This window comes from Sturnira hondurensis, unplaced genomic scaffold, assembly GCF_014824575.4.
Source record: "Sturnira hondurensis isolate 20B ecotype Veracruz unplaced genomic scaffold, ASM1482457v3 Scaffold0018493, whole genome shotgun sequence".
Classification (NCBI taxonomy): Eukaryota; Metazoa; Chordata; class Mammalia; order Chiroptera; family Phyllostomidae; genus Sturnira; species Sturnira hondurensis.
In genome coordinates this window covers 1,185,805-1,209,303 of record NW_028091124.1, presented here as the reverse complement: position 1 = coordinate 1,209,303, position 23,499 = coordinate 1,185,805, and the positions used below count along the sequence as shown (strand labels likewise).

At 63.9% G+C, this 23,499-nt stretch overlaps 1 protein-coding gene across 7 annotated transcripts in view; it reads right to left on the bottom strand.

Annotated features, from left to right (window-relative positions):
- HDAC4 (histone deacetylase 4) overlaps positions 1-23,499 on the bottom strand; it is a 175,969-nt gene that overhangs the window by 33,313 nt on the left and 119,157 nt on the right. For 3 of the 7 annotated variants that reach the window (XM_037069313.1, XM_037069315.1, XM_037069314.1), the window contains exons 8-16: positions 21,234-21,365; positions 18,457-18,572; positions 17,349-17,465; positions 17,063-17,261; positions 13,951-14,189; positions 8,368-8,619; positions 5,815-6,001; positions 4,278-4,411; positions 796-916 (exon numbers count right to left, since the gene is read on the bottom strand). In XM_037069313.1, the coding sequence (XP_036925208.1) occupies positions 796-916; positions 4,278-4,411; positions 5,815-6,001; positions 8,368-8,619; positions 13,951-14,189; positions 17,063-17,261; positions 17,349-17,465; positions 18,457-18,572; positions 21,234-21,365 (1,497 nt within the window). The remainder of the gene's footprint in view (positions 1-795; positions 917-4,277; positions 4,412-5,814; positions 6,002-8,367; positions 8,620-13,950; positions 14,190-17,062; positions 17,262-17,348; positions 17,466-18,456; positions 18,573-21,233; positions 21,366-23,499) is intronic. The other 4 variants (XM_037069316.1, XM_037069318.1, XM_037069317.1 and 1 more) reach the window with 3 other exon arrangements.

Below are 23,499 nucleotides of genomic sequence, written 5' to 3'. Positions count from 1 at the left end.
CTGCCACAGAAACACGTGGAAAGTGCCCTGCTGCCACTCCCTCCCTGCCCGTGACCATGTCTGTAACTCCCAGGCCCTCCACGCCAGGAACAAGCCAGTGGGGGCCTCTCTGGGAGACGGGAACCCACAGTTGGTGACTATCCCCGTTCAAGGCAGATAGGAGGCCAGAGTGTAACTTCCAGAAGGGTCCTGACGGGGTGCGGTCTGCACCCAGGAGCCCCTGTTGAAATTCCCTAGGGGAACCCTCACCACCCCCCAGGCAGGGCATGCCCGTCAGTCAGAAAGTGCCTTCCTTCAGTCCTGGTTTCTTGACCCCTGACACTTGAGGCTGTGAGCCAGAGCCCAAGTCCTTGGCCCTGGGGGAGGCTGGGGATGCCCAGCCTGCAGTGCCCATGCTCCAGGCTACCTCTCGCCTCCCCCCCGAGCACTTAGGGGCAGCTCAGACTGCAGGCAGGGCAGACGGTGGGTGGGGAGCTGGAGCGTTTACCCTCTGCTGTGTCCAGTTCTGCGAGACCAGTGGTTCCCACACCATCACCTGCCCAGCACACAGACACGTGCAGGACACCAGCGCGCCGGCTGCCCCATCGCTTCCTGAAAACCTGTGTGGCCTGCAGAGAGGGGCCCCTGCCTGGCCACCCAGGCAGAGCCTGGCCGGCGACACTCATAGTTGCAACCACAGCCTGAGGGGCCGTGCACAGTGGTGGGGCTGCCCCTGGACTCTAAGCGAAGCTGCTTTGCAGGAGCACAGGGCTGGAAACCGCCGCAGGCGGGAAAGGTCAGAAGGCCTCCGAGTACCTAGACGCTTCTTACTGTCCAATTTCTGCCTGTTGAGGGGGTTGGTGCCATAGAGCAGGGCGTGTGCCTCCGAGTGCACAGTCTGCAGCTCCTCCAGGGTGGCCTTCCGTCCGCGGATGCTCTGTGGGGACACAATGCAAAAGGCCGCTCGCATCTCCCAAGGCATAGGCTTGGGTTCAGGGGAGACACTCCCCCCCGCCCCGCCCAAAACTGGGCTGTGCACACGCATGAGCCAAACACTACAAGGTGACTGCAAAACAAGAAGCAAACACCACCCAACACCCGTTTTAATAACGTGTCAAAATACACAGGACATCCAACCTGCAACCCAACACAGAATCGTGGATTTACTTGAAACACGAGTGTTTTGTGATGACGTGTCACAGTGCATTTAACGTGTGGCCCAAGACAGCTCTTCTTCCCGTGTGGTGCAGAGACACCAAAAGGTAGGCTGTTTTAGAGAGTTCACACTTGGATGGTGACTTTGAAACACGTCTGAGCAGGTAACTCCAGCCTTCAGTGCTCCGACCTTCACGGTCACACAATGACCCCACTGGTCTGGGCCCTGCTGTTGGGTGGGGGCTGCCTCCCCTGTCCCACTGAGGGGAGCTGGGACCAGGACCCTGAATGCCGCTATACTGGGAAGTGACCTTCCCATGAGACCAGTGAAGCCCGAGGTCAGCCTCAGAGCTCGTCTGCCAGGATCTTTCTTTGGTTTAAAAATTTCTCAAATCAAGATTCCTGGGCTGCTTCCTGACTCCCCCCAGAAATCAGCATAAACGTTACTATTCTTTAGTTGACTCCACCCCCGCACCTCCCAGCAGGAGGAGCTTGAGGAGGTGCCTGAGGCCACCAGTGCGCACCAGAGCGGCTGGGCCCTCCAAGGGGCAGCAGCAGGACCCTGGGTGCCCAGGTGACACGTGAGGCCAGCAGCGGCTCTCACCCCCGCACCCTCTGAGGACAGGGGCTGGGGGCCGCCACCCCAGAGGCCCTGCTGTGGCAGAGGGAGCAGGTTGCAAGCTTCCCGTGGCCTTGGGTTGGCTGCCCCACCTCGGCGGGGCGGTGGGGAGCTGTCAGAAACGCGAGAGACAGAGATGGGAGGAGCCGGATGATCGGATCCAAGTTCCTTTATTTGTTGCCACGCTTACAGGTGGGCTGAGTCTGGGCCCACTGCAGCCGTGGGGTGGGGGGGCAGGAGTGGGGTGTTTAAAAGAAATAGCTCATGGTCTTGGGGAGACTGGGGTGGGGTTAGTCCCTTGTTCTTCTGGGCAAGTGCCCCAGGGTTCCAGGATGTGAGCCAGGACAGGGGGTCAGGTAAAGGGCGGCTGCTCCCTGGACAGGAAGGTCAGTCTGACCGCCGGCCATCCTGGCTGGCACCCGATGTCTACCACGCGCGGGAGGGGGGTTTCGAAGGAGCGCAGGCTACCAAGCGAGTCAGCACACCCGAGTCACGGGCAGCCCAGCGGGTTGGAAACTGGCCCAACCTCTCAGGAACGAGCTCCCAGGACAGATGCACCCAGTCCGTGTGGCACCATTCTGTGCTGAGCCTGATGTGATAGGAGCCCACCCCATGAACACCCCCACAGCTGTCCACCTGGGACAGCGAGGGGCACCTGGGAGCCGGAGCAGCCCCTCTCACAGCAGTCAGGAGCCAGCTCCTACAGCTGTGTGCTGTGCGGGGCCCCATGCTCTGCTGTCCGGGAGACCACACTGGGAGCCAGGGAGAGAGGTGGGGACAAGGTCACTGTGGCCCTTTGGGCTGCGTGAGTGCCGCACATCTGTCAAGGGTGCACCCACCCGGGCCCCTGACCGAATGTTGTGTGGGGGCCACACATTCCAGCCCAGCCCCCTCCCACCCACCCTGCTAACTCGGCTCTGACCCCCCGGCTCACAGGGACCTCTCTTCCTTAGCACCCGAGTCTGGCAGGTCTAGGCACTCCCTGCAGCCATCAGCCCGGATGGGTTGGTGCCCCCCCAGTGCCAAAGAAGGCGAAGGCAGGTGAGGAACCTGACTTTCCCGTGTTCTCATGTCTCACCCCACTTTGCTAGGGTGACTTTTCTGGCTAAGAAACTACTGCGGAGGCCTCTGGCCTCAGTGACCCTTCCGGGAGGCAAGGGGGAGAGACAGGAAGCTGGTCATGGAACTGCACGTGCCCCCGTGGAGGAGCAGGGCCAGGGCAGTGGCAGGAGGAGGCACAGAGGGTCACAGGTGTGTCTGCCAGGGCGACGCTGCCCTCCAGTGGTGAGCACTGGTGGGCGGGGAGCAGGGCCTGGGCTCCCCTCCAAACCAGTGAAGGGGTCACTGTCCCCCCAGGGGCACTCCAGAACAGGGTTCTCTGCTCCCCTTTCTCCTCCAAAAATCACGGGTCATCAAAAAGCTGGTAAAGATGGGGGACCGAGGTTCCTAGTTCCTCAGCTTCCGGGGGAGGGGCGGGGGACTCAAGAGCAACTCCAGGTGCGCTGGCTCTCTGGGATGCGCCCAGCCCTGCTGTGGCACAGGGACGTGGACGTTGGTCATCACCTGTGGGCCTCTAGCTTCCCAGGACCACTCTGCAGAGCACCGCTGGTGTTGTGGGTTTCCCGGCATGTGTGGGGACGCGGCAGGTCCCACTGAGCCGGCCCCTGGGGGGCTGGGAGCTGTCATTCTAGAATGCCCTGGGAGGCAGGTGCGGCCAGCCCCAGCCCACAGACGAGGATACCAAGGGGACCACCCCCCCCCCGCCGAGGGCCACAACCAGGGCCCAGAGCACGAGCCCATCACTTAGTGGAAACACTGTCCCCCACTAGGAGGACGGAAGAGGGTCCTTCCTGTCACTGAGCAGGACCTTCCTGTCCTCACAGGCTGGGGGCCACTGCAGCCACAAGTGGGGGGACTGAGGCCCAGCCGACCCTCTCTCTGCACTCAGAAGGGGCAGGGGCACTGTGCTCACGAACCACGTTCAGACCAGACCTTGACTCTGCTCCCCACACTCGCTGCTGCCCCGTGAGAGCCTGGCTTCCAAGGGGTATCTCAAACCTGACCCTCTCCGCACGCTGGGAGGAACCTTCAGGGGAGGAAGTGAGAGAAGACGCAAGAGCAACAGGGCTCCTCTCCCTGGGGGCTGGAACCCCTGCCCCTGGGCAGGAGCCAGAGCGAGGCCTGCGTGTGTGCTGGGCAAGCACCTTCTCAGAATGGCACCTCCTGGAGAGTGGCTAGGAGGGGAGGGCGGCCAGGGGTTCAGCAAGCATGTGCTGGGTAACAGCTGAACAGCGTGCAGGCTGGGGTGCACCAAAACTGAGGGGTGCAGGGGGACCAGCAAGCGCAGGGTGGAGGCAGGCCATGCCACTGGGAAGCCTTGGGCTTTAAGGAAGGGGCCCCGGGCGTCTCCTGGACGGCAGGACGGCACATCCTTGTCACGGACCTGCTCACCGGCCCACACTCAACTCCAGACTCCGGCAGGTCCCGGGGGCCCCCCACCCTGCCGCCCTGGGCCCGGCCCTACCTCGCATTTGCCTCGGAGGCCCGTCTCCTGCAGCCGGGACCAGATGCTCTGGATCCTGCCGGCGTGCTCGGGGTGGCTGTTGCTGTTCCCGCAGACGCACTGGTGCTTCAGCATCAGCGTGTCGTACACCAGGCCTGCGGTGGGGCGAGGGTGTCCGTCAGAGCCAGGGTCCACCTCCGCAGGCTGTGCACCAGCAGCCCAGAAAGCTGCCGTCTCCTGCCGAGGCTCCCGTCACACCCCACACCGCAGGGACGGCTCCTCAGCCGAAGTGCGCCGGAATCCCTCCACTGTAGCTCAGAGAAACGACAGCTGGGGTGTGACCTCGGGGCCGTGAGCTGTGTGGCAGGGGGCCGCAGCGACCTCCAGAAATGAGACTGTGGTCCCAACACCCCCCCTACCTGCCAGGGCCCACCCCTCTGTGCAGCGTGCTGGTGCCCGAGGGCCTGGCAGGCCGCTGGGCCGAGTGGAGGCCAGGCCAGGCCTGGCTGGCACTCCCGACTCATCCCAGAAGGGGGCCAGGCCCTCCACACTGCCCGCTGGGGAGGCCGGGCCGTCTCTGCTTGTCTTTCTGGGAAGCAACTACTCTGTTATTTCTGGATAATCGCTACTTCAGTTTTTTTCTGAATGTGAATGCTATCCTCCCAAGTGTCAATAAAGAGAACTTAGCCACATTTGAACACTACAGCGAAAAAACAAGGTGTCCCACGAGGACTGTTTCAAGGAGACTCACACCACCCTGCCTGTACATGACTTCTTCCCCGCACACACTGAAGAGGAACACCAGATGGGAACGGTGCTGACAACCCTCTGGCTGCCCCTGCCCAGGCCCAGTGTAGCTGGGCAGAGGGACCTGGGTCAAGGCAGCGTCAGATGCCAGGCCCACCCATCCAGGCCTGGTTCCTGACTCAGGGTGGGCAGCCTTCTGGGCGGAAACCAAGACCCCTGCCAAAGATGTGCTCCGGTGGGGGCGGGATGTGGGGGGCAGCGTGGACAGCGGCAGCACCATGGCACCGGTCATGCCGCATGTGACTGCAGTGCAGGGATTATGCCTGTGAGTTGGCTGGGCCTCATGGTCAAGGCCCTGGGGGCGGGCTCAGTCCAGGAGGGGCTGGAGGCGAGATGGCACGTTCCCCAGCCCCGCTGACCAGGATGGGGCAGCTGCCAGCCCGCGCACACAGGCTGGCCTGGCGATGGGCCGTTCTTGGAGGACAGGGAGTCTGGGAAGGGCAGGTGGGCCTCTGCACCCAGCAGGACCCCCAGGAGAACCCCCAGGATCAGGGGTGGGGGTAGGGGCGGGAGCTTTACCAATCTATCCATCCCTTTCCCCCACCCAGAGCAGGAAGGAGGCTGGGCCGTGTGGGAAACTGGCCTGGCCTGGAAGTGGCCTGTCTTGGACACTGCGTCTGGCCCGACACCGCCCTCTGGACATTGCAGGCCCTGACGTGCACGTCCCAGTCCCAGGTCAAAACCAGGCCACCCTGCTGGGCAGCCCAATGCTGACATCCCGCCCCCCAGGACAGGCCCCCACTCACACTACCTGTGGTGAACCTCGGTTTGCTGGGGGGCTCCTGCACGGACATGGGGAACGTGGCAGATGCTGGGGAGGACTGTGCCCGGGACAGAGGCCGGTGGCTGCCGAAGGACACGGGGATGCCAGCGGCCTCCATGGAGGCCTGGTAGCTCCTCAGCTGGTGGATGCGCTGCTGCTCCAGCAGGAGCGCTTGCTGCGGGGAGACGCCGTTTGGCTGTATCAGACAGAGAAGCCTCCCTCCTCGAAAGGCCATCGAGTCCGTCACACCACTCGCCCCTTAGCTCCCCCTCCCCCCACCCACGCACCGCATGCCACGCACGGTGGCAGACAGGGAGGGCTGGGGATGGCTGCCTGGGGCCCCAGCAGCCCCTAGCCTGCAGGCAGCCCTCCTAGTCATTTGCTGTTGTCTTGGGGTTGAGCTGGGTGAAACCGAGAACACCCCTTCATCGGCCACCGTGCTCCTGTCCCAGGCGCCTGCTGCCCATGCCCTCCTCCCAGGACGCGAAGGACTGCTGGTGCCCAGGGCCCGGCCAACTGGGCCAGGGGGCTGGGAGGGCATGGATGCGCCTCTGAGGACGTGGGGACCCACACAGGTGACCCCAGGACCCCTGTGAGACATCTTTCAGCAAAAATCACCAGTGCAGAAAGGGCTGAATCAAACACAGGCTTCCATGAGAAACTCTGCAAAAGTCACGTTTCTACCTAAGGAGCCAGCTCCTGTAAGAGCACGAATATTACAGGGACCTAAAACCTAAAGGACAGCAGGTCTCGGCCCTCCTGGAAGGCCACAGGGCCAGCGTGTCACCTCTGCCCACCCACTGCCGGGCCAGCCAGCAAGAGGTGTGAGAAGGACAGCTGAGCAGGGGCCACAGAGGCGCTCGGGCCAGGGCCCCAGGGGGTCCAAAGCGCTGGGTCTGTGGGGCATGGGGCCACTCCGCCAGGGCTAAGGGAGACAGACCCCGATGGGACGTTGTGGATGGGACGTTGTGGATGGGCCGGGGTGCATGTCTTGCGGGTGGCGGAGCAGAGCCAGAGGAAGGATGGGCAGCTGTGAGCCTGGGGCCAGGCCGGGCCAGCCCCACCTGGGATGGTGAGGGGCTGGGGAGAACAGAGCTCCCACCACACCCACTGCCGCCTGCGCCTGGAAGGTGCACCACGTCTCCACTCCGGAAGGTCTGCTGGCCCCGGGGCCGGGGGAGGGGGGGCGGTGTGCAGCAGGCTGAGGGGCAGGGAGGAAGAGTCCAGGCCTCTGGGAGGTCGGGGGCCCCCAGGGGACTCACCGCCCCCCCCCCCGCCCCGCTCCACAGTCCCTACCACCCACCAGCCCTCCTCCCAATACACTGTCTCAAGTTCACATCTGCAAACTGCTCCTCGAATTCTGGATTCCTCTGACAAAGACTTTTGCTTGTCAGCCTTCACAGAATGCACAAACCACGTGTTTCTAACAACCATCTCGGGCTTGGAGCACAGTGAGGCAGGCTGCTTTTCTCACATAAATGGCGATGGCTTCACCATCTACGAGACACTTGCCCTCGTGACTCCGATGGGCACGTCCCAGTCGCACACCCATGTGCGAACACCACACTGGACCGGTCACAGTGAGAGGCCAGCTTCCTGCCCGGCTCCCAGCCCCGCACTGAGGAGGGCGCAGAGCCCCGAGGGCTGTTGGGCAGCACACAAAGCAGAGAAGGCCAGGGGCAGGGAGGGGTGGCCTGCTGCCCCCCTGAAGGCCTCTGGAGGAGCCCAGGGGCCGACCTGTGTGTCACAAGGGCCCTCTCTCCAGGCACACCAGTGGAGGTGGGGGAGTGGCCACACGCCCAGGCTGTCCGGAGCTGCGTGGCACACGGCCAGGTAGCCAGCACGTCTAGTGAGGAGGCGGGGACAGGCAGGGCCCCACAGGTGGACAGAGTGCCACCGATGCAGGCCCAACTCCGTGCCCTCGGCTCCGTCTCAGCAGGGGTCAGCAACCTCCACGGTGGCACTTGGCCTCTCACACCAGGTTTCCGACTCACCGGCCGGCTGACCGAGTGGTGTGTGGACCTGGCAGGTTTTTTTCGGTCTAAATTAACACACTGCTCCTGAGAGGTGCTCGTCAGCCCCTCAGGGGTCTGGTCAGTGTGTCAGTGGCCAGAGCTCTCCCCGGCTCTGGTGTCTGGGCGGCACCCTTCTCGAGAGGGTCACTGCTGCCGCTTGACCCCTAGAGGTCCTGCCTACCTTTCGGATCAACCAAGAAGTTAATCTTCCAGCCCCATCTTTAGTGATCATGCCGAACCCCACACACCCATGTTCCATCACCAGCCCCCACCCCGGACCTGAGAGTAAAACAGCCTGAGGGGTCTAGGTGGCGATGGCTGGAAAGCAGGTGTGTATGTGCCCCCATGGGACAGTCAGTCCATCTGGATGCAGTGAAGGCAAAATGGACGTGGAGCCGAAGCCACCCAAACAGCACCCGGGGAAGATGGGAGTGGAAGGAAGAGGCCTTCAGGCCCCACTCATCACTGGCCGCAGGGCACTGCCCATGGGGAAGGAGGGCCCGCCCACTGCTGCCCCTCTCCTGACCTGTCTGAAGAGCAGCTCCTGCTCCGTGGGCGGGTGCTGGCCAGACTCCGCCCCCCGCACAGGCCCCGCCTCCTCGTCGTCACTCTCCACGGGCTCCTGCTTCACCTGCACCCCAGCCAGCTCATGCGCCTCCCTCGAGAGCCGGTCTGGGCGGGACGCCTCCAGGAGGGCCTGGTGCTCCCGGAGCTCCTCCTCTGTCTCCTCCGGGTGGCTTTCGGGCTGCCGGGCTGGCTCGCTGGCCTTGGGGATAATCTGCAAGGGGGGTGGGGGGAGTCCGTGTGACCGAGGGCAACTGAGGTCACCACACAGGCGTGTTACTGAGTCTGCGTCCCAGGCACAAAGGGGTGGATGGCTCTGGGGTGTGGCCTCACCCTGAGCTGAGGCCAGCAGGCGCCAGCCGCCGTCCACAGTGCTGAGTAGCAACATGCCTGCAGGAGACACGCCTGTGTGGGGTTGGACTTATGGAATAATCTGTGTCCCCGCAAAAGGACGACGACGACAGTCACAGGTGTCAATGCACCACTGGGCCTGGGCGCAAAGGAGCGACACCAAGCTCTGCCTCCCCCAGCCCCCACATCCATCTGTTCCGACGTCCCTGTTTGGAGTCCTTCCTAGCAGCCCGAGGACCTGATGTTAACGGGGCCGGCCAGACACCAGCACCTGCTCCGCCCCCAGCTTCCTGGCCAGCAGACCAGGCCCAGCCCAACCCCCCTACCGACCCCCGAGGCTGAGAGTCTGAGTGCTCAGCGCATGGACCAGGGACAGGGTGCAGAAGGCTCCCGCGCCGTGAACTGTGTGCCCTCTAGACTGCAGGCAGGAGAGGCTGTGTTTTCTCCAAGTGGGTGCCCGCCCCGGCCCGTCCCTTGGACAGGTCCTAAGGGTCCGACTAAGGACAGGGGCACTGGGAAGTGACTTTGGGGTTCAGCAGGACACAGCAGAAAGACCACAGTGGGGCTGGGTCCAGAACAGGGGGTGGCAGCTGCAGCAAGGCTGGCTCCTGGTGCCACTGGCCAGGCGGGACGGGCGGGGAGTAGTACCCCAGCTTGGAGGCTGGGCTCCACGTGCCTCAGAGGGCGGCTGTGGGAGGAGGGAGGAGGGAGGAGGCCAGGGCTGCCAGTGGCCACAGGAGGCTGAAACCTCAGGCACGGCAGTGGTGCAAGGCTCCTGGAGCCTGTCCACAGAGCAGGGAGGCCCCAGGGACACAGGGAACCATGGAGAACAGGCCAGAGTCTGGGAGGGGAAGGTGGGGCCAGGGGGCTGGGGGACGCTGCCTGGGGCAGGACTGGAGGGCAGTGGGCACCCGTGGGCTCAGTCAGCTGCTCACGAGGAGGCAGGCAGGCCCTATCCCTCCCCCACACTCCGGGGAAACGGCCAGGGGAAGCGCACGCCAGGTGAGAGCAGGTGTGGGGCAAGCAGGCGGCTGCAGCCACTTGAAGGGGGTGGTGTGAAGGTGGCCCCGCGGTGGGTGACTAGGAGCTGGGCCTCTGCCCGAAGGACCCAGAACCCGTTCTGAGGCTGCTTGGGAGGCCCAGCTCTGAGGCGGGCAGTGTATCTGCAGACAGAGCCCGGTCCTGACCCGGTGGGATGGGGGGGTAGGTGTCTTGAGTAGTGGCAGTGGCCGGGGTCCCTGGGGCACCCTGAGGATGGCAGGTGGTGAGAAAATGGAGCTCGTGGTCACCGAGGAGCTGGAATAGTGGCCGCAGGGCCATGTGCTCAGTGGACAGGCCGCTCCCGTCATTGCTTTCCTCCAGCATTTTCCCCTAGCTTAAAGATGCAGGGAAGTCTCAGGAATCGTTAGGAACACCACCGTACACCAGCCAGAAGGACATGGGGACAGAGGCAGAGGTCGCCTGGTGGCAGTAAGACCGGACCTGGTGAATGTGCAGCCGGCGTCAGCCTTTCCCCCACAGAGCCCAGGACCAGCCACATAGGGACCTCACCGACGGCCACGCACTCAGCGCTCTCAGCCACCGGGCAGCGCTGGTCACGGCCTCCAGGCCGTGGTTCAGTCAGTTCGGTTCCAGACCATACACAGTGTTCGGGTGCCCTGTCCAGGGCTGTCCAACGTGCCCTGTCCACGATGTCCAACCAGTTCCTCTTCTGAAGGCCCCCGGATGTGGTGGGGAAGCATCCTCTCTGGTGCCTGGCGAGGTGCCACTGGGGATGCAGGCCGCCTGCCACCATCAGTGTGGCCCCTGTGGGCCTGGCTCCATCTTTCCTGCTGTGTGCCAGGTCCTCAAGCTGAATGTGTAATCTCACCGTCAGACCAGTTAGCCTCCTGGGCATGGGCTGCGAGGGATACCCCCAGTGCTCTCCTCCAGGGCAGTGGGGCAAGCAGTGGGGCGCCCATCCCTTTGTCCCAGCAGGCCCGGCCAGGTTGGGGGGCTGTGGCTCTCACAGGTGGGTGGGTGGAGCAGCTCTGGGCCGTTGGAGCGGGGAGAGAGGAGCTGGGCGACGGTGGGGAGCCCCTGCAGCAACTCTGCCGGTGGGCGGAGCAGGGTGGGGCACGCGGAGCAGCCTGCTTCCTCGGAGGCACATGGCCAGGGCGTCCTGTGCTGCCTTCTCAGCTTCCTCGGGAGACAAGGCATCCAAGCAGGCCTGGGGCCAGGGCTCTCCTCCTCTTCTTCCACCACCCCCACCCGTTGCCGACAGGCGAACATGCCGGCGGGTGCACTGACCAGCACTGAATCAGCAGCGAATGGGACACACGAGTCAGCTGTCTCCTTGTGGCCTCTGAACCTCAAGTGTCCTTGTTCACCAGCCCGTGAGAACAACACTGTACTGGAGCCACACGTTTCCTCAAAGCCTGCCTGGAGTTCTGGGCCACAGCCCTGCTTCTTCAAGACTGCCGGCCACGCTTGTAATCACACCCCAGTCTCCACATTCAACGCTGGGAAGGGCGGGGTCAGGGAGAGGCATCCAGCCCCAGTGCCACAGGCCTGGGCTCTGCGCGGGGCTCAGCCACCACAGACGGAGCCACCTCCTCGAGGTTTCCAAGGGGCCTTCAAGTGCCGTCTTCTAAGCAGTGAAAACGCCTTCCTGCCTCCGCACACGCTGCCCACCTTGCACAGACCACCGTGGAGGCTGGGCCCAGGCACTCCTGGACATAGCGCGGGGCGCATTGGAGCCTCGAGCCCACCACCCACAGAGTGCAGCCATTCGCTGTGAGGCGGACACCTCGGGGAGGGCTGCGGTAAGTGCTCCGGGAGCAGAACCTGCTCCTGGACCCCCCTCCCTGCCGTGCAGGCTTTCTCAGCCGTGGGTCTCCCTCCTGCTGTGGACCTCGGGGAAACTATAGCAACAGCAACTGGCGGGGGCTGGGCTCTCTCAGAGAGTGACATCATCAGACAGTGACGTCAATGAGGGTGCTGCCCTCTGACCAGGCAGGAAGGCCACTGTCGCAGGCCCAAGGGACACGCCAGAGCAGAGAAGGTGGGGCCAGATAGGTAGGTACAAGCTTGCCCCCCAAGCACCCAGGAGGGCGGCGTGTGAACAGGTCAGCCAGTCACATGACACACCCGGGAGACTGCCCAGCTTCCGGCTCATTCCGCTCCGGACAGGCCACCTCTGCACAGGTGCTCCCTGTCTCCCAGGTCTCCTACCCCTGCTCGGGTAATGCCCCAGTGAAACGCAGAGCCACACGGGCACAAGGAGAGGAGGTCAAGTACCAGTGACACTGGGGAGGAAGCGGGCATGGCACACCCCCTTGGTGAGCAAGGCCCTTTCTTGTCCCATCAGGGCCGTGTTCAGGGCTGCCCACACTGGTCACTCAGCGCAGTCTGGATAGAAGGGCCTGTGGGTGGGAGCCTGTCTCCCAGTGCTGGGTGGGCAGAGGAGCCCGGGCATGGCTGCTCCAGGCAGCTGTCCCTCAGGAGTGAACGCTCAGGACCGTCACACAGGACACAGCGTGCATTGGGGCAGTGCAGCCGCTGTGCCCGAGGGAAGCTGCTCGAGGTGGCCCACTGCCCGATGTCCATGAAACCCAAGACTGTGGACCCTGCTGATCTGGGCTCCGGGGCGGAGCGCTTCCAGGAAGACGAGCTACCACCTCAACAAGCAACGCTGATGAAACCTTATCAGCCCGTCAGCTGGAGCCACGGCAGGCGCCTGGGCGCACCTGGAAACGCAGACCCCATCCTGGTGGGTGGCCACACCCCCACGGACGGCGACATAAACAGGGTATAAGGGGCGGGTGCAGTCACTGCAGACAGCAGGGTGGCCGAGGTGCTGGGACAGCTCTGGAGCCCGTCCCCCGTGACCTTCGGGCTAAGACTCCAAAGAGCCGAGCGCAGGAGTGTGGGGTGCAGGGCTGGCAGTCTGCGGAGCAGGACTGGCTGGCTGCACGCAGGCCTGGGTCCCAGGAGCGTGGGCCTCCCCGTCCTGACCCTCCTTCACACTTGGGAGGAACCAAGGTTGGGCCCCTAACCCCGGCCCACAGCATTGCTTGTGCAGGCAGACAGGACAGCCTCACTGTGTGACCGGCAGAGTGCAGGTGACTGCGGGCCCCCGAAAAAGGGGACGCCATTGGTCAGCCCTCCCCGGAAAGAGACACGGAAAGGATCGAACGTGCCATCCCCAGTCTGCCTGAGTCCCCTGCAAGTCGCCACAGCCACCTTCACTCAGCTGGTCCTCTTCTTCCCGAGTAGCTCTCCCGGGAGACATGAAACTCACGGCCCCAGAAACCGCACTTCCCAGCTGTGCGACTTGCGAGGGGCTTGTGTGGGGACAGTGCTGTGCGGCCACCGCAGCCTTCCCCTTGGCACACTTTCCTTGTCTGGAGAAGAGGCGCCCACGGCGTGGGCCGTCGCTCTCACCCTGTGGCCACCCCAGCAACCACCCACCCTCGCCTGCACCAGACGCTCCACATCCACGCCTGTGGCCTCCTGGGCTGGCTCCCTTCGCTCGGCACGGTGTCTCCAGAGCCGTCCACAGGCTGCGAGGGCTGGTGCTCCGGGGCCCAGCAGAGCTCGTTCCAGCTGGCTGTCGCCTGGGCTGTCCTGGCTACTGGCGAGCGAGCCCCCATGTGGTGGGTGCTGCTGATGCTCTCGGGCACAGGAGGGGCCGACGAGGGGCTGCTGAGCCACACGGCCGCTGTTCGTCTGCCTTTGAGGACATGCTGGACTATCTCCCCCAGGCTCACCTCCCTCTCTGACTTTATAGACGCTTGTTCCCGAGGCCAGCGTTTGAGAAAAGACACCCGGAACTGCTGATTTCCAGGCTTACGCTCCTCCTCCCCACCACTTCCTGCTGACAGTGGCCCTCCCATGACTTTGGGACTTTGCTGATGAGCAGCCATCACTGGGCTGGCCTGGGTGTAACCCTCGGAGTACGTCATTCCAACGCACAAGCACACTGCAAGTACCAGGCGACTCAAAAATGTGATTTTTGGGACTCCAGGGCACTGCAAAGTCGGGAACTCCCGGTTGCGAGTTTGCTTAGAGAGGACAAGGTGCATAAGGAGCTCAAGAGAACGGTGCTGACCCCGCGGGGTCCGGCACAGAGCAGCATGGATGCTTCCCGCGCACGGTGCTGACCAGGGCACAAAGCTGGCCCGCCGCGGCCGCGCCGCCCCCTGGCACCCACCTTGCTCATGTGCAGCTGCTGCTGCTGGAACTGCTGCTTGTGTTTCTCCAGGAACTGCTGGTGCTGCTGCTGGATGACCAGCTGCTGCAGGGCCTGCGCGCTCTGGGGCAGCGGGGCCGACTGCGTGCGCCCCAGCGGGCGGTGCTGCCGCAGCTTGTGCACGGAGGGGGACACCCGGTCCGCACTGACCAGAGACTGTGCGTGCAGGGGCAGTGCGCCCAGGCCTGAAAGATACCAGTCTGAAGATAACATGGAGGGAACAGCAGAAGGGAAGAGGAGAACAGAGGAGGGGAAGGCGGTTGAGTGACGGACGGAGGCGCCAGGAGCTGCAGCGCCAGCCCGGGCGCCTCCTCCCCGAGCCCACGCCAGCACCGAGCCGTGCCTTGGAGGCCACTGCCTCTGACACCTGGGTCACTGCCATCGACAGGCATTCTGTGTGCCAGTCCTCAGTGTGGCTCTCCCCGCTCTACAAACAGTGGCCCCAGGCCCCTCAGAGGCCCAGGTCTGGACAGCACTGCGGCTGAGCAGGGTGGTGGCATGAGCTGGCTCCTCCCTGTCACCAAAACGAACTGCGAGGACAATAGACTGTCCTCAGTTTAACTGTCGAACTCTTCCAAGGGTCTCTTACAGCACTGACTTCACACACAGAGGGCATTAACACTTTCAGAAATCCTGACGGATATGGCCAAAATCTCTTCCCCCAAACTTCTGAAGGCCGCGCCTACTTACAAGCCCACTGGCCACCAGGAGGGCGACCGCCCCGCCCCAGCACCAGGGCCAAGTGTCCCGCACCAGGGTCTGCACCCACAGGGACTGTCCAGCTTCACGTGATCTCTCCCTGAGGACCCAGACAGTTTAATGTTTCTTCTGCCGTAGCTTTTCTTCCCTTGCAAACTGTCTTTTAGGTCATTTAGCACTTTCCTCAGGTTCTGCAAGCAAAGGAACTAGCAACCCCCTTCCCTGCTATCTGGACATGTGCCCCCAGCAACCTGAGGTAAACAAACACCAAACACCCGTCTGGCTGAAAGTGGCCCTGGGTCACGGGTGTCTGACCAGGAGAAACGACAAATGAACTGAGCTCACCACCTCTCAGTGGGCCTGGGAGTGACCAGAAGGCCAGAAGGACCCACCTGTACCTGCACCTGCCCCTCTATTTGGCCTTCCCCCCACCTGTTCGCCTGCTGTGCTCCTCCTCAGGTCTCAGCAGTGACGCCACGTCCCCAGGTGGCCTTCCCTGAGGCTCACCTGCCCAGGCACCCGGCCTCTTGCCCGTGCCTGACCACCAAGCTCCAGGTTCTGCTCTGGGTCTGAACGTGCTGCTTGCCAGCCGCCGCACCCAGTGGCACAGCTGGTCCAGGCAGCACCCAGGGTTCCGTGTGGAGCGGTAGAAACAACACGGGCCCCGCCAGCGGCTGCCCGCCCGGACTCGGCCTCCCGGAGTGCCGGTGCCCTGATCTTCCAGGAGCAGCGGCACTGTGTGCAGAGCGCCTCACCAGGCAGCTAAGAATTGAAAGTGCTCGAGCTGTTCGGAGGCTGGGCACCACGGGGCCTGCGGGAAAGGGATGGGGACACAGTAGCCGAGACCCTGCGCCTCACTCGCCCGACCCGGCCAGCCACTGTCCCCACAGGGGCCTGTTTCCAGAGCACGTGTGAACGGTGCTGGTCTAGACCAGCCTGTCTGTCTGTCTGTCTGCCCATCGAGATCACCAGTAAAGGGGCAGGTCTGTGGGCCGATGACGACTTGGGGAAGTGCCGCTTAACTGACAAAGGAGCCGCAGCAACCCCTGCTGGTGCTGCCCAGATGCAGCCAGAGACGCGCCTCCCACTGCACGCAGTCCCAGGCGGTCACCGGGGCCCTGCTCACTGTGCAGTGTGGGTGGCGCGGGTGCCCAGGAGGGGACGTGGAGCTGTGGGGAATCACAGGGCCCAGGTTCCAGGAGGGGGTCAGGCAGGACAGATGGAGCGTCCACGGAAGCTGACACACACAGTGAGCTGCAGCAGATGTGGGCAGAGCCCATGGGAGCAGAGGACAGGGACGTGGGGAAACAGGCACAAAATGCAGGACCTGGCCTGAAGGAAGGGTTCTGGGAAAAGGGAAGTGGCTTCCAGAATCACCCTCAGGGGCCAGGTGGTGCGGAGGGAAGGAGACACCGGCAGACGCCTGGCAAGGTGTGGGAGGAGGGCCAGGAGCCCCGATCTGCCTGTGTCCCCTTAGGCCAGCTGCCCAGGCCACACTGACAGCCACAAAGCACTCGCGGTGCCTCACGTGTGCCTGAGGGACCAAGGTTTTAGTCTGCCCCTCACTCTCCACTGCAGCGTCCATGGCCACCTGTGACTGGTGCCCCTGTCCTGGAGGGCACTGAGCTGGACAGTGAGGGGACTTTCCAGGACTCCAGGGGCCCTGGTGGCAGCCCGAGGACCGGATGGAGAGGTGGGAAAGCTGTCAGGAGCTGTCCCCCCCACAGGGCCCTGGGACACGGGCCTGAGTCCAGACCAGCCGGGGACCTGGAGGAACTAAGTGCCCGAGAGGGACAAAGACGACGACGGACCCCAGCCCGCGGGTCCAGAGCTGCCCGCGCCTGTGCCACATTCCCGACTCCACTGCCAGCGGCACCTGCGTGTCCCGCTAAGGCTGGTGTCAGGGGTTTGGAGGGGCAGCTTAGAGGCTGCTGCTGGCTCTAATGCTGAGCAGAGAAGCACCCAGAAGCCAAACGCGAAGCTGCAGATGGTGCGCCGGTGCGGAAGGCGACCGCGCAGTTCTTCCGTGACACGGCACACAACCGCAACTGCGCAAACGCCACCAAAGACCCCTGCCCTCTCCCACCCAGAACTGAGTCTTCAGATGTGCATGAGTTTTATGAGACTCACTGCTGACAAGCGCGCTGACCATCCAGCCCGGTCAGGGCTACACGTCTGTCATGTGCCCAACCAGACCTGGGTGGGGACTCACGTCAGAGGGGCTGTCCCCTCCCGAGTAAGGGCAGGGCGTGTGACTGGCGTGTCGTCACCCAGCTTGGCAAGTGGGCCGTGGTGTGTCATGTCCAAACACGCAAGGGGCGGCAGGGCAAAGGCGGGGGAGCAGGCCTGGCCCCAGGCCGGGAGGAGGGCTCACCTGTGACGAGGGGCGTCTGCGTGGGCGGCTGCTCCAGGAAGACCATGTGCTGCAGGAGAGGGCTGTGCGCCGCCCCGCCGTCGCATTCCAGGGGCGCCGGGCTCAGGTAGGGCGTGAGGTGGGTGCCAGGGAAGAGGGTCAGTCGCTGCTGCAGGGCTGGGAGGGCCAGCCTCTCGGCGTCCTGCTGGCCTGCTGCCCCCTGGAGAGGCCCAGCTGGTGACATCCAGGCCACGCGTGCCCGGGACAGCCCCCTCGCCCCCCCCGCGGCCCCTCGGTGCCTACTCACAGCAGAGGGGCCGGTGGCAGGAAGTCCCAGTGTGATGTTGGGCAGGGATGGCGACGTGTAGAGGGGCAGTGGGGCCACGGAGCCTTCTCGGGCCACCAGTCTGTGTGCCAAGCTGGTCTGGGGACAGAGAACAGAAGAGCCGTCACGCCGAGTCTGCCCTTGCCAGGCGTGGGCAGCCACTGAGCGAAGGGCAGCAGGCACCCCTCCTGGGCAGACAGTGCCGCACGCCGAGGCTGCAGTGGGAAGACACGTTAACCAACTGAACAGCAGACGCGTGACCGCGCCACCTCACAGAGGGAGGCGAGCACGAAAACATGAATTCACAGCCCCTCGAAAGCTCGTTTTCACTCCAATTGCTTAGCTGTGGCAAAACCACCAAAAGAGAATAGAATCTTTGATGATGTATTCTAAAATATATTCTTAAGGGTCGGGAACGTTTTTCCAAACTAACTCGAAGGCAGAAACCAAAGAGGGTAACTGATGTTGATGAAAAAAATCCCCTCACATGCGAGGCAAAAAATGCCGAGGGCAGGACCACGGCAAACACAGCTATAGGTGGGGGCCCAGAGGCCCGTGCACACGCGGGACACCAGGAGGCGGGGGAGGACCTCGCTTACGGGGTGTCATTCCGTTAGAGACCAGTGGCTGGCGCCACACTTTTTAAGATGCGGCCTGGCCAGAGTGAGGCACGCAGGGCGGGGGCGGCGGGAGCAGCCGGCAGTCTCCCTCGGAGGGGCTGAGGGGCTGACATGCTGACCACCTTCCGCTGCCAAAACAGATACCCTTTGACACAAGAGGCCCTTTCCTTCTGATGCACCTCCCCTGCACAGCAGACGTCCCCTGCACGCCATGTCTGGCATGGTGGCGACAGTCTCCCTCCCTCTAACGGTCAGTAAGCTCTGTAACACACAACCCAGGGGGCGGAGCGACCAGAGGCAGGGGTCAGTGGGCCCCAGGAGTGCTGGGCAGGTGTACAGCTCCTCAGCCTCCCTCCCAGACCTGGACGGAGCCTGAAAGCACCTGAGAGTTGCAGTCACGCGGGCAGGTCAGCACTCGGAGCTGCCTCTGGGCCGGCAGGACGCGACTGGCCAGAAGACAGGGTACTGACCTCAGTGGGGAGGCTGGGGACGGCGGCGGGTGGGATCCCGTTCTCTGTGCTGATGCTCCCGGAGCTGTTGTTGGGCGAGCTGGGCGCAGAGCCGGGGGCGCTGCTGCAGGCTGAGTCTGCGGGCGGAGAGACAGGCATCGTCACCGTCCTGGGCACAGGTCCGGGGGAGCCCCCACAGGAGAGAGTCTGGCCGTGGCCCCCAACAGTGTTGAGCAGGCCCTCCTCGCCATCCTCAGTCCTGCCCACCTCCTGGCTCCACGACACTGCACCTGTGCCCTCCGAGCTGTGCGTGCTGCCCATTTCCTCTGGGCTCCGAGTTCCAACATGACCTGAGCACCAGCCCTCACACACTTACGCTCAGACCACCCATGGCCAGGAGGCCCAGAAAAGTCCCCATGACTGACAGCAGGGCAAGGCCCGTGTGGTCACCAGGAAAGCCACTGCCCTCAGGAGCCACTCTGGACTGAGCCCTCTCCACTCTCCTGCACCACACCCAGGTCCAGGGCAAGGGGCTCCCGGGACAGGCCAAGGCTGCAGGGAAACCCGCCAGACCTGGCCCCAGTCGCCATGCAGACCCAAGTCACTGCACCTGCCCGTGGGGACCAAGGCGAGGACGCTGCTCCGTCCGGGCGCTCTTCTCAGTCCTGGGGGGCAACCACGGACACAGGGTCTGCGTTCTCTGCCCCACCTCTGGCTGTGGCCACCAAGGCCCCACCTTGGACCTTTCCTGCGGCCATCTGTCTCCAGCTACACACAGAACCCCATCAGGTCTCCCTTTGAAACACGCCCCTCTGAGTACTGCCACCTGGTCAAGCCTCAGGTACCTGCAGGGAAACCGGGACAGCTCTCCGAGGGGACAGAAGGGGACATCCCCGACTATCCGCCCCTTTCCAGCTCAGCCGTGCTATTTCTAGTCCACGCCGGGAGCCCAGTCTGAGGGAACACACGAGGACGCACACTCCCTGCAGTGACAGGTGGAACACGCTAACTGTGCTGCACAGTGCGTGTGCGGCGCACCCAGTGAGAGGAGGACATGAGAGCCTGTGAGGTCTGGGCTCAGCCGTGCGCAGGCGCAGAGAAGAGACTGCGCGTGCGCGGCTTGTGAACGGCAGCAAAGGCCCCTCCCCCGCCTGTCTTCCACGCCGGGGGCGGCTCTCACAGCAGCTGGAAAAGGCAGGTCTCACCCAGCCACGTCCTGAAGGTCTCAGGACCGGCCGGGGCCGGCATCCTCAGCCCTGTCCTTCCCGTCTCCCTGCACACACCCTGACCAGCTCCCCCAGGCCAGGGCTCTGTCCCGCTCGGCTCGAGAACTTTCAGCAACGCCCCGGGCGGGCCGGGTCACCCTCCTTGGGGAAACCCCCTTCCCAGAAGGCCTTTTTTCTCTGGACCCGAGAGTCAGTTCTGCTCAGAGCACTCTCCCCCTCCAGCCGCTGGGGCCTGCGCTGCCCAGGCCACTTGTCCCTCATGTCTCTGACACCCGCACTGTCCCTCAAGCTCTTCCCGGCCCCACGCAGCTTGCCCCCCCACCCCGGCCCCAGCACCCTCGGGTGCGCTCTCTATGGGACACAACCTGGTGTGCGCCAGGTGTTGTGCCTGTCTCACAGGTGCCTGCCTGGCTTCTCAGATTAGAGCGGAAGCTCCAGGACGACAGGGACCTGCACTGCTCATGCCCAGCCTGGTCCCAACCCAGCAGCCCCGAGCAGTCACAGCCCACGGTGTGACACTGACTCTAGCCCTGAAGTAGCCTGCGGACGACTCTGACAGAGCACGGCTAGATACACGTGCCTAGAGATGCTCGCTGGGGCCTGCCCGCCCCTCAGCCCCCCCCCCCCCCAGCAGACAGTGCTGTTACGCACAGGACGCCCTAGCTGGTGAGACCCAGGGGACACTGCAAACAACACTACTTCATCTCCTCGGGCAAGGCCTCTCCACCCCGCACCAGGCAGAAACCCTATGCTGGGAAAGGAAGACAAAAATATGGTCCCCAGACTTCTTTTCACACTGCACCACAGGTCTGCAAAGGCAGGCCCTGGGCTGGAGCTGCCCCCAGCGCCCACCTTACACCGAAGGTGCTGGGACTCTGAGTACAAGGCTGCCCATGCCAGCACAGTCGGCACTGAGGCCCCTGCTCCTCCTCCTGAGGGCCTTGGTTTTGAAACCCAACATTGTACTTGGTGCCAATGTCTCCCTGCTCCTGTTTCCAGGCCTCCTCTGGGCTATGCCTTGGTCCTGTGCTTTCAGGGATGCAGACGTGCACCTTCAGGACACAGGGCACCCCCAGGAAGTGGAGGTGCCCTCAGGGTGAGCTGTGGCCTGGAATAGGGTGAGGTACATCTTAGGGGAGGGCAGGTACCCTTGGGAGGGGTGCACCAAGGGACATGGGGGACGCGCCTGTGAAGGGGGTGCTCCCTCAGAACAGGCTCTGCCCAGTGGGCATGTTCTGCACGTCTGCCACTAGGTGGGGGCCAAGAGCAACTGCGTGCTGGGAGGCAGTGGCCATCCGGGGCTCCTGGGTCTCCCGCCCACAGGCAGGACCCTTTCCCACCAACTCCAACACTATGAGCACGGATGCCAAAGCAGGTCGCACGCGCGCGACAGCCCACGGGCAGGGCAGGACTGGGGACCCCCTTCAGAGCAACCCCGACTTGAACTCCAGCCACCAGCCCAGGGCCCCAGGCCGGAGCAGGAGGGCTGTCCAGGGGCGGGGTCTCAATGACCGCACGCTGCTGGCGCTGTGGGGATGGTGGGCACGGGGCCCCAGCCCCCCTCCAACACACCTGTGACATCCAAGGGACGCTTCTTGAGTGCAGTAACCACAGGCCCATCCTTCCTGCGCAAGAGGGGGCTGCTCCGCCGTTCAGCCACTTTCTGCTTCAGCCGGGACCGTAACTTCAGGTTGGGCTCCGAAGCTGCAGGAGAAGGAAGTGCCGTCACCGGCCGGCAGACCCGCCCAGGCCCAGGCCGGCTGGAGGTGGTTCACGGCCACGCACGTCGGGCCAACACCTGCAGGGTCACACACAGTGCTGCTCCAGGGCTGAGCGAGGGCACGGTCCCCAAGGCCTGTGGGCAGAAATGACCTATGGCAAAGAGTGAATGAAAGAAAGCCGACACCTTTGGCTACGTGCTTCTGACACAGGGTCATGAGCCTGCCGGTGGGGTTCTCGGAAACAGCGGTGTCCGGGCGCTGCCCTGGCGGACAGAGGATGTGGCCGGAGGGCTCTCAGGGGCTCTCCCTGGGGACACTGACCCCACCATCTCCTGTCCACCTGCCCTGTGTCCCAACCCAGAAGCACGCGGCCTGCCTGAGCGCTGATACTCTCCTGGAATGACCGACACGAGGGTGTCGGCCACGGCCCTGCCACGAGGATGGCTGGCCCAGCCAGCTCCCACACCCGAGCACCCATGTCGCAGTGGTTGCTCGACCACAGGGCACAGGCTTTTTGCCGGGTTAGGTTGTTAGCAGCTCTGCCTGTGCCGACAGAGCCATGTGCAGACCTGTGACCCCAGGCCCACGGTGGTTCCCAAGTCCTCTGCACCTCAAGCCCAGGCCGCCCCAGGCCCAGCTGGTCACCTCCCTGGGAAGCAGGGGCACCCTCTGTCTTGATGCCCTCTGTCTGGACGCCAGGCCCGGGAGCCCACCGTTCCACCTGGAAACTAGCATTGGAGCCGGGACGGCGAGAAGACGCTGCTTTGCGCAGCTGCACCCCCGCTCCTGCCCGCTGACCCGCCGGTCAGTGAGTTGGCGCCTCTTCGTGTGAAGTCAGCAGCCCTGCCGACTTCGGTCTCTGCAGAAAGTGCACTGCTCTCCGGGCGGCGAGTGACAGTGCTGGTTCCCGGGACAGCGGGACTCGGGCCACGTGTGCACTTTACGGCCCGAGCCTGCCCTTTGGGGAGCACGCGTCAGGCTTCCGGAGCAACCAGATGTGCTTGGAGGGCCAGCCTTCTCTGGACGCAGCCCCTGCTGCAGCGGGCGGTGACGCTGGGGAGAAGCCCCCACATTGCAGCGTGTGGGCACGGTGCCAGCTCATGGGCAGGCCCTTCCATGACAAGCAGGGACGGGCTGAGATGACACAATGGCCCACCCAGGGGCCTAGCACCCAAGACTGACACGACGCAGATGCTTGCGCCTGGTCCCCTTCTCTTGCCATACAGAGCGTCTCGCCATTATTTACCAGGACAAGGAACCCACCCCACCTGATTACAGGCAAGAAAATGGCAGATCTTGGCCCACCAATGACGCTGGCTTCCACACCATGGGTTTCCACAGCGTCCACCTGACCTGGGAATAGATGCCGTGAGGAGACGTGGCTTCTGAAAGCCTGGGGCTCCGCAGCTCCTTGGAAGGGGTGTCAGCTCCAACCCATGGGGGAGGGCCCCTCTTGGCAGCGACCCCACCCCTCCACTGCATGGGCTGCCACACTTCCCACACGGCAGCACTTCGTGACTAGTTACTCGGTTCATTTCTCTTCCTCCTGCTCTCCCATCCCCCAACACGCGCCTGTAACACCCAAAGGCTCTGCCCAGTATGTCTGATTCCAGGGGGCCGCGGTGGTGCTCACATGCAAAGGGGACCTCGTGCGGGACCCACCCTGCTTTCTGCAGTAGCCCCACCGGGTGGGCCACCCACTGTGCAGACCCGCGCAAAATGGAAACCAGGCCCGAATTCAACACACTCGACTCCCGCTCCAGACGACAGCAGCAGAGTGTCAGGCTGCTGAGCCCAGGCCCCGACCCCTGAGACACCCCAGCTCGCACAGGTTGACCCGGCGTGCGCATGCGCGTGCGCCTGGAGCACGTGCGCGAGGTGGCTCCTCCAGACCCTCCGCCCCCCTCAATCCCCGCAGGCTCAGGGCAGCCTTCCCGCCAAGCAGAGAGCCGTGGGTGGGGCGGGGTCAGCTCCAGGCGCCCTGAGTCCTCCTCTCCCCGCTGGAGAGAGTTCAAGTCCAACGGAGGTCAGTCTGACAGAGCCACCATACTTCCTGTCTGGGAGTTTCTTCGGAAAAGTGCGACAGAGCCTCCTTGCATCTCCTGGCACACTCACGT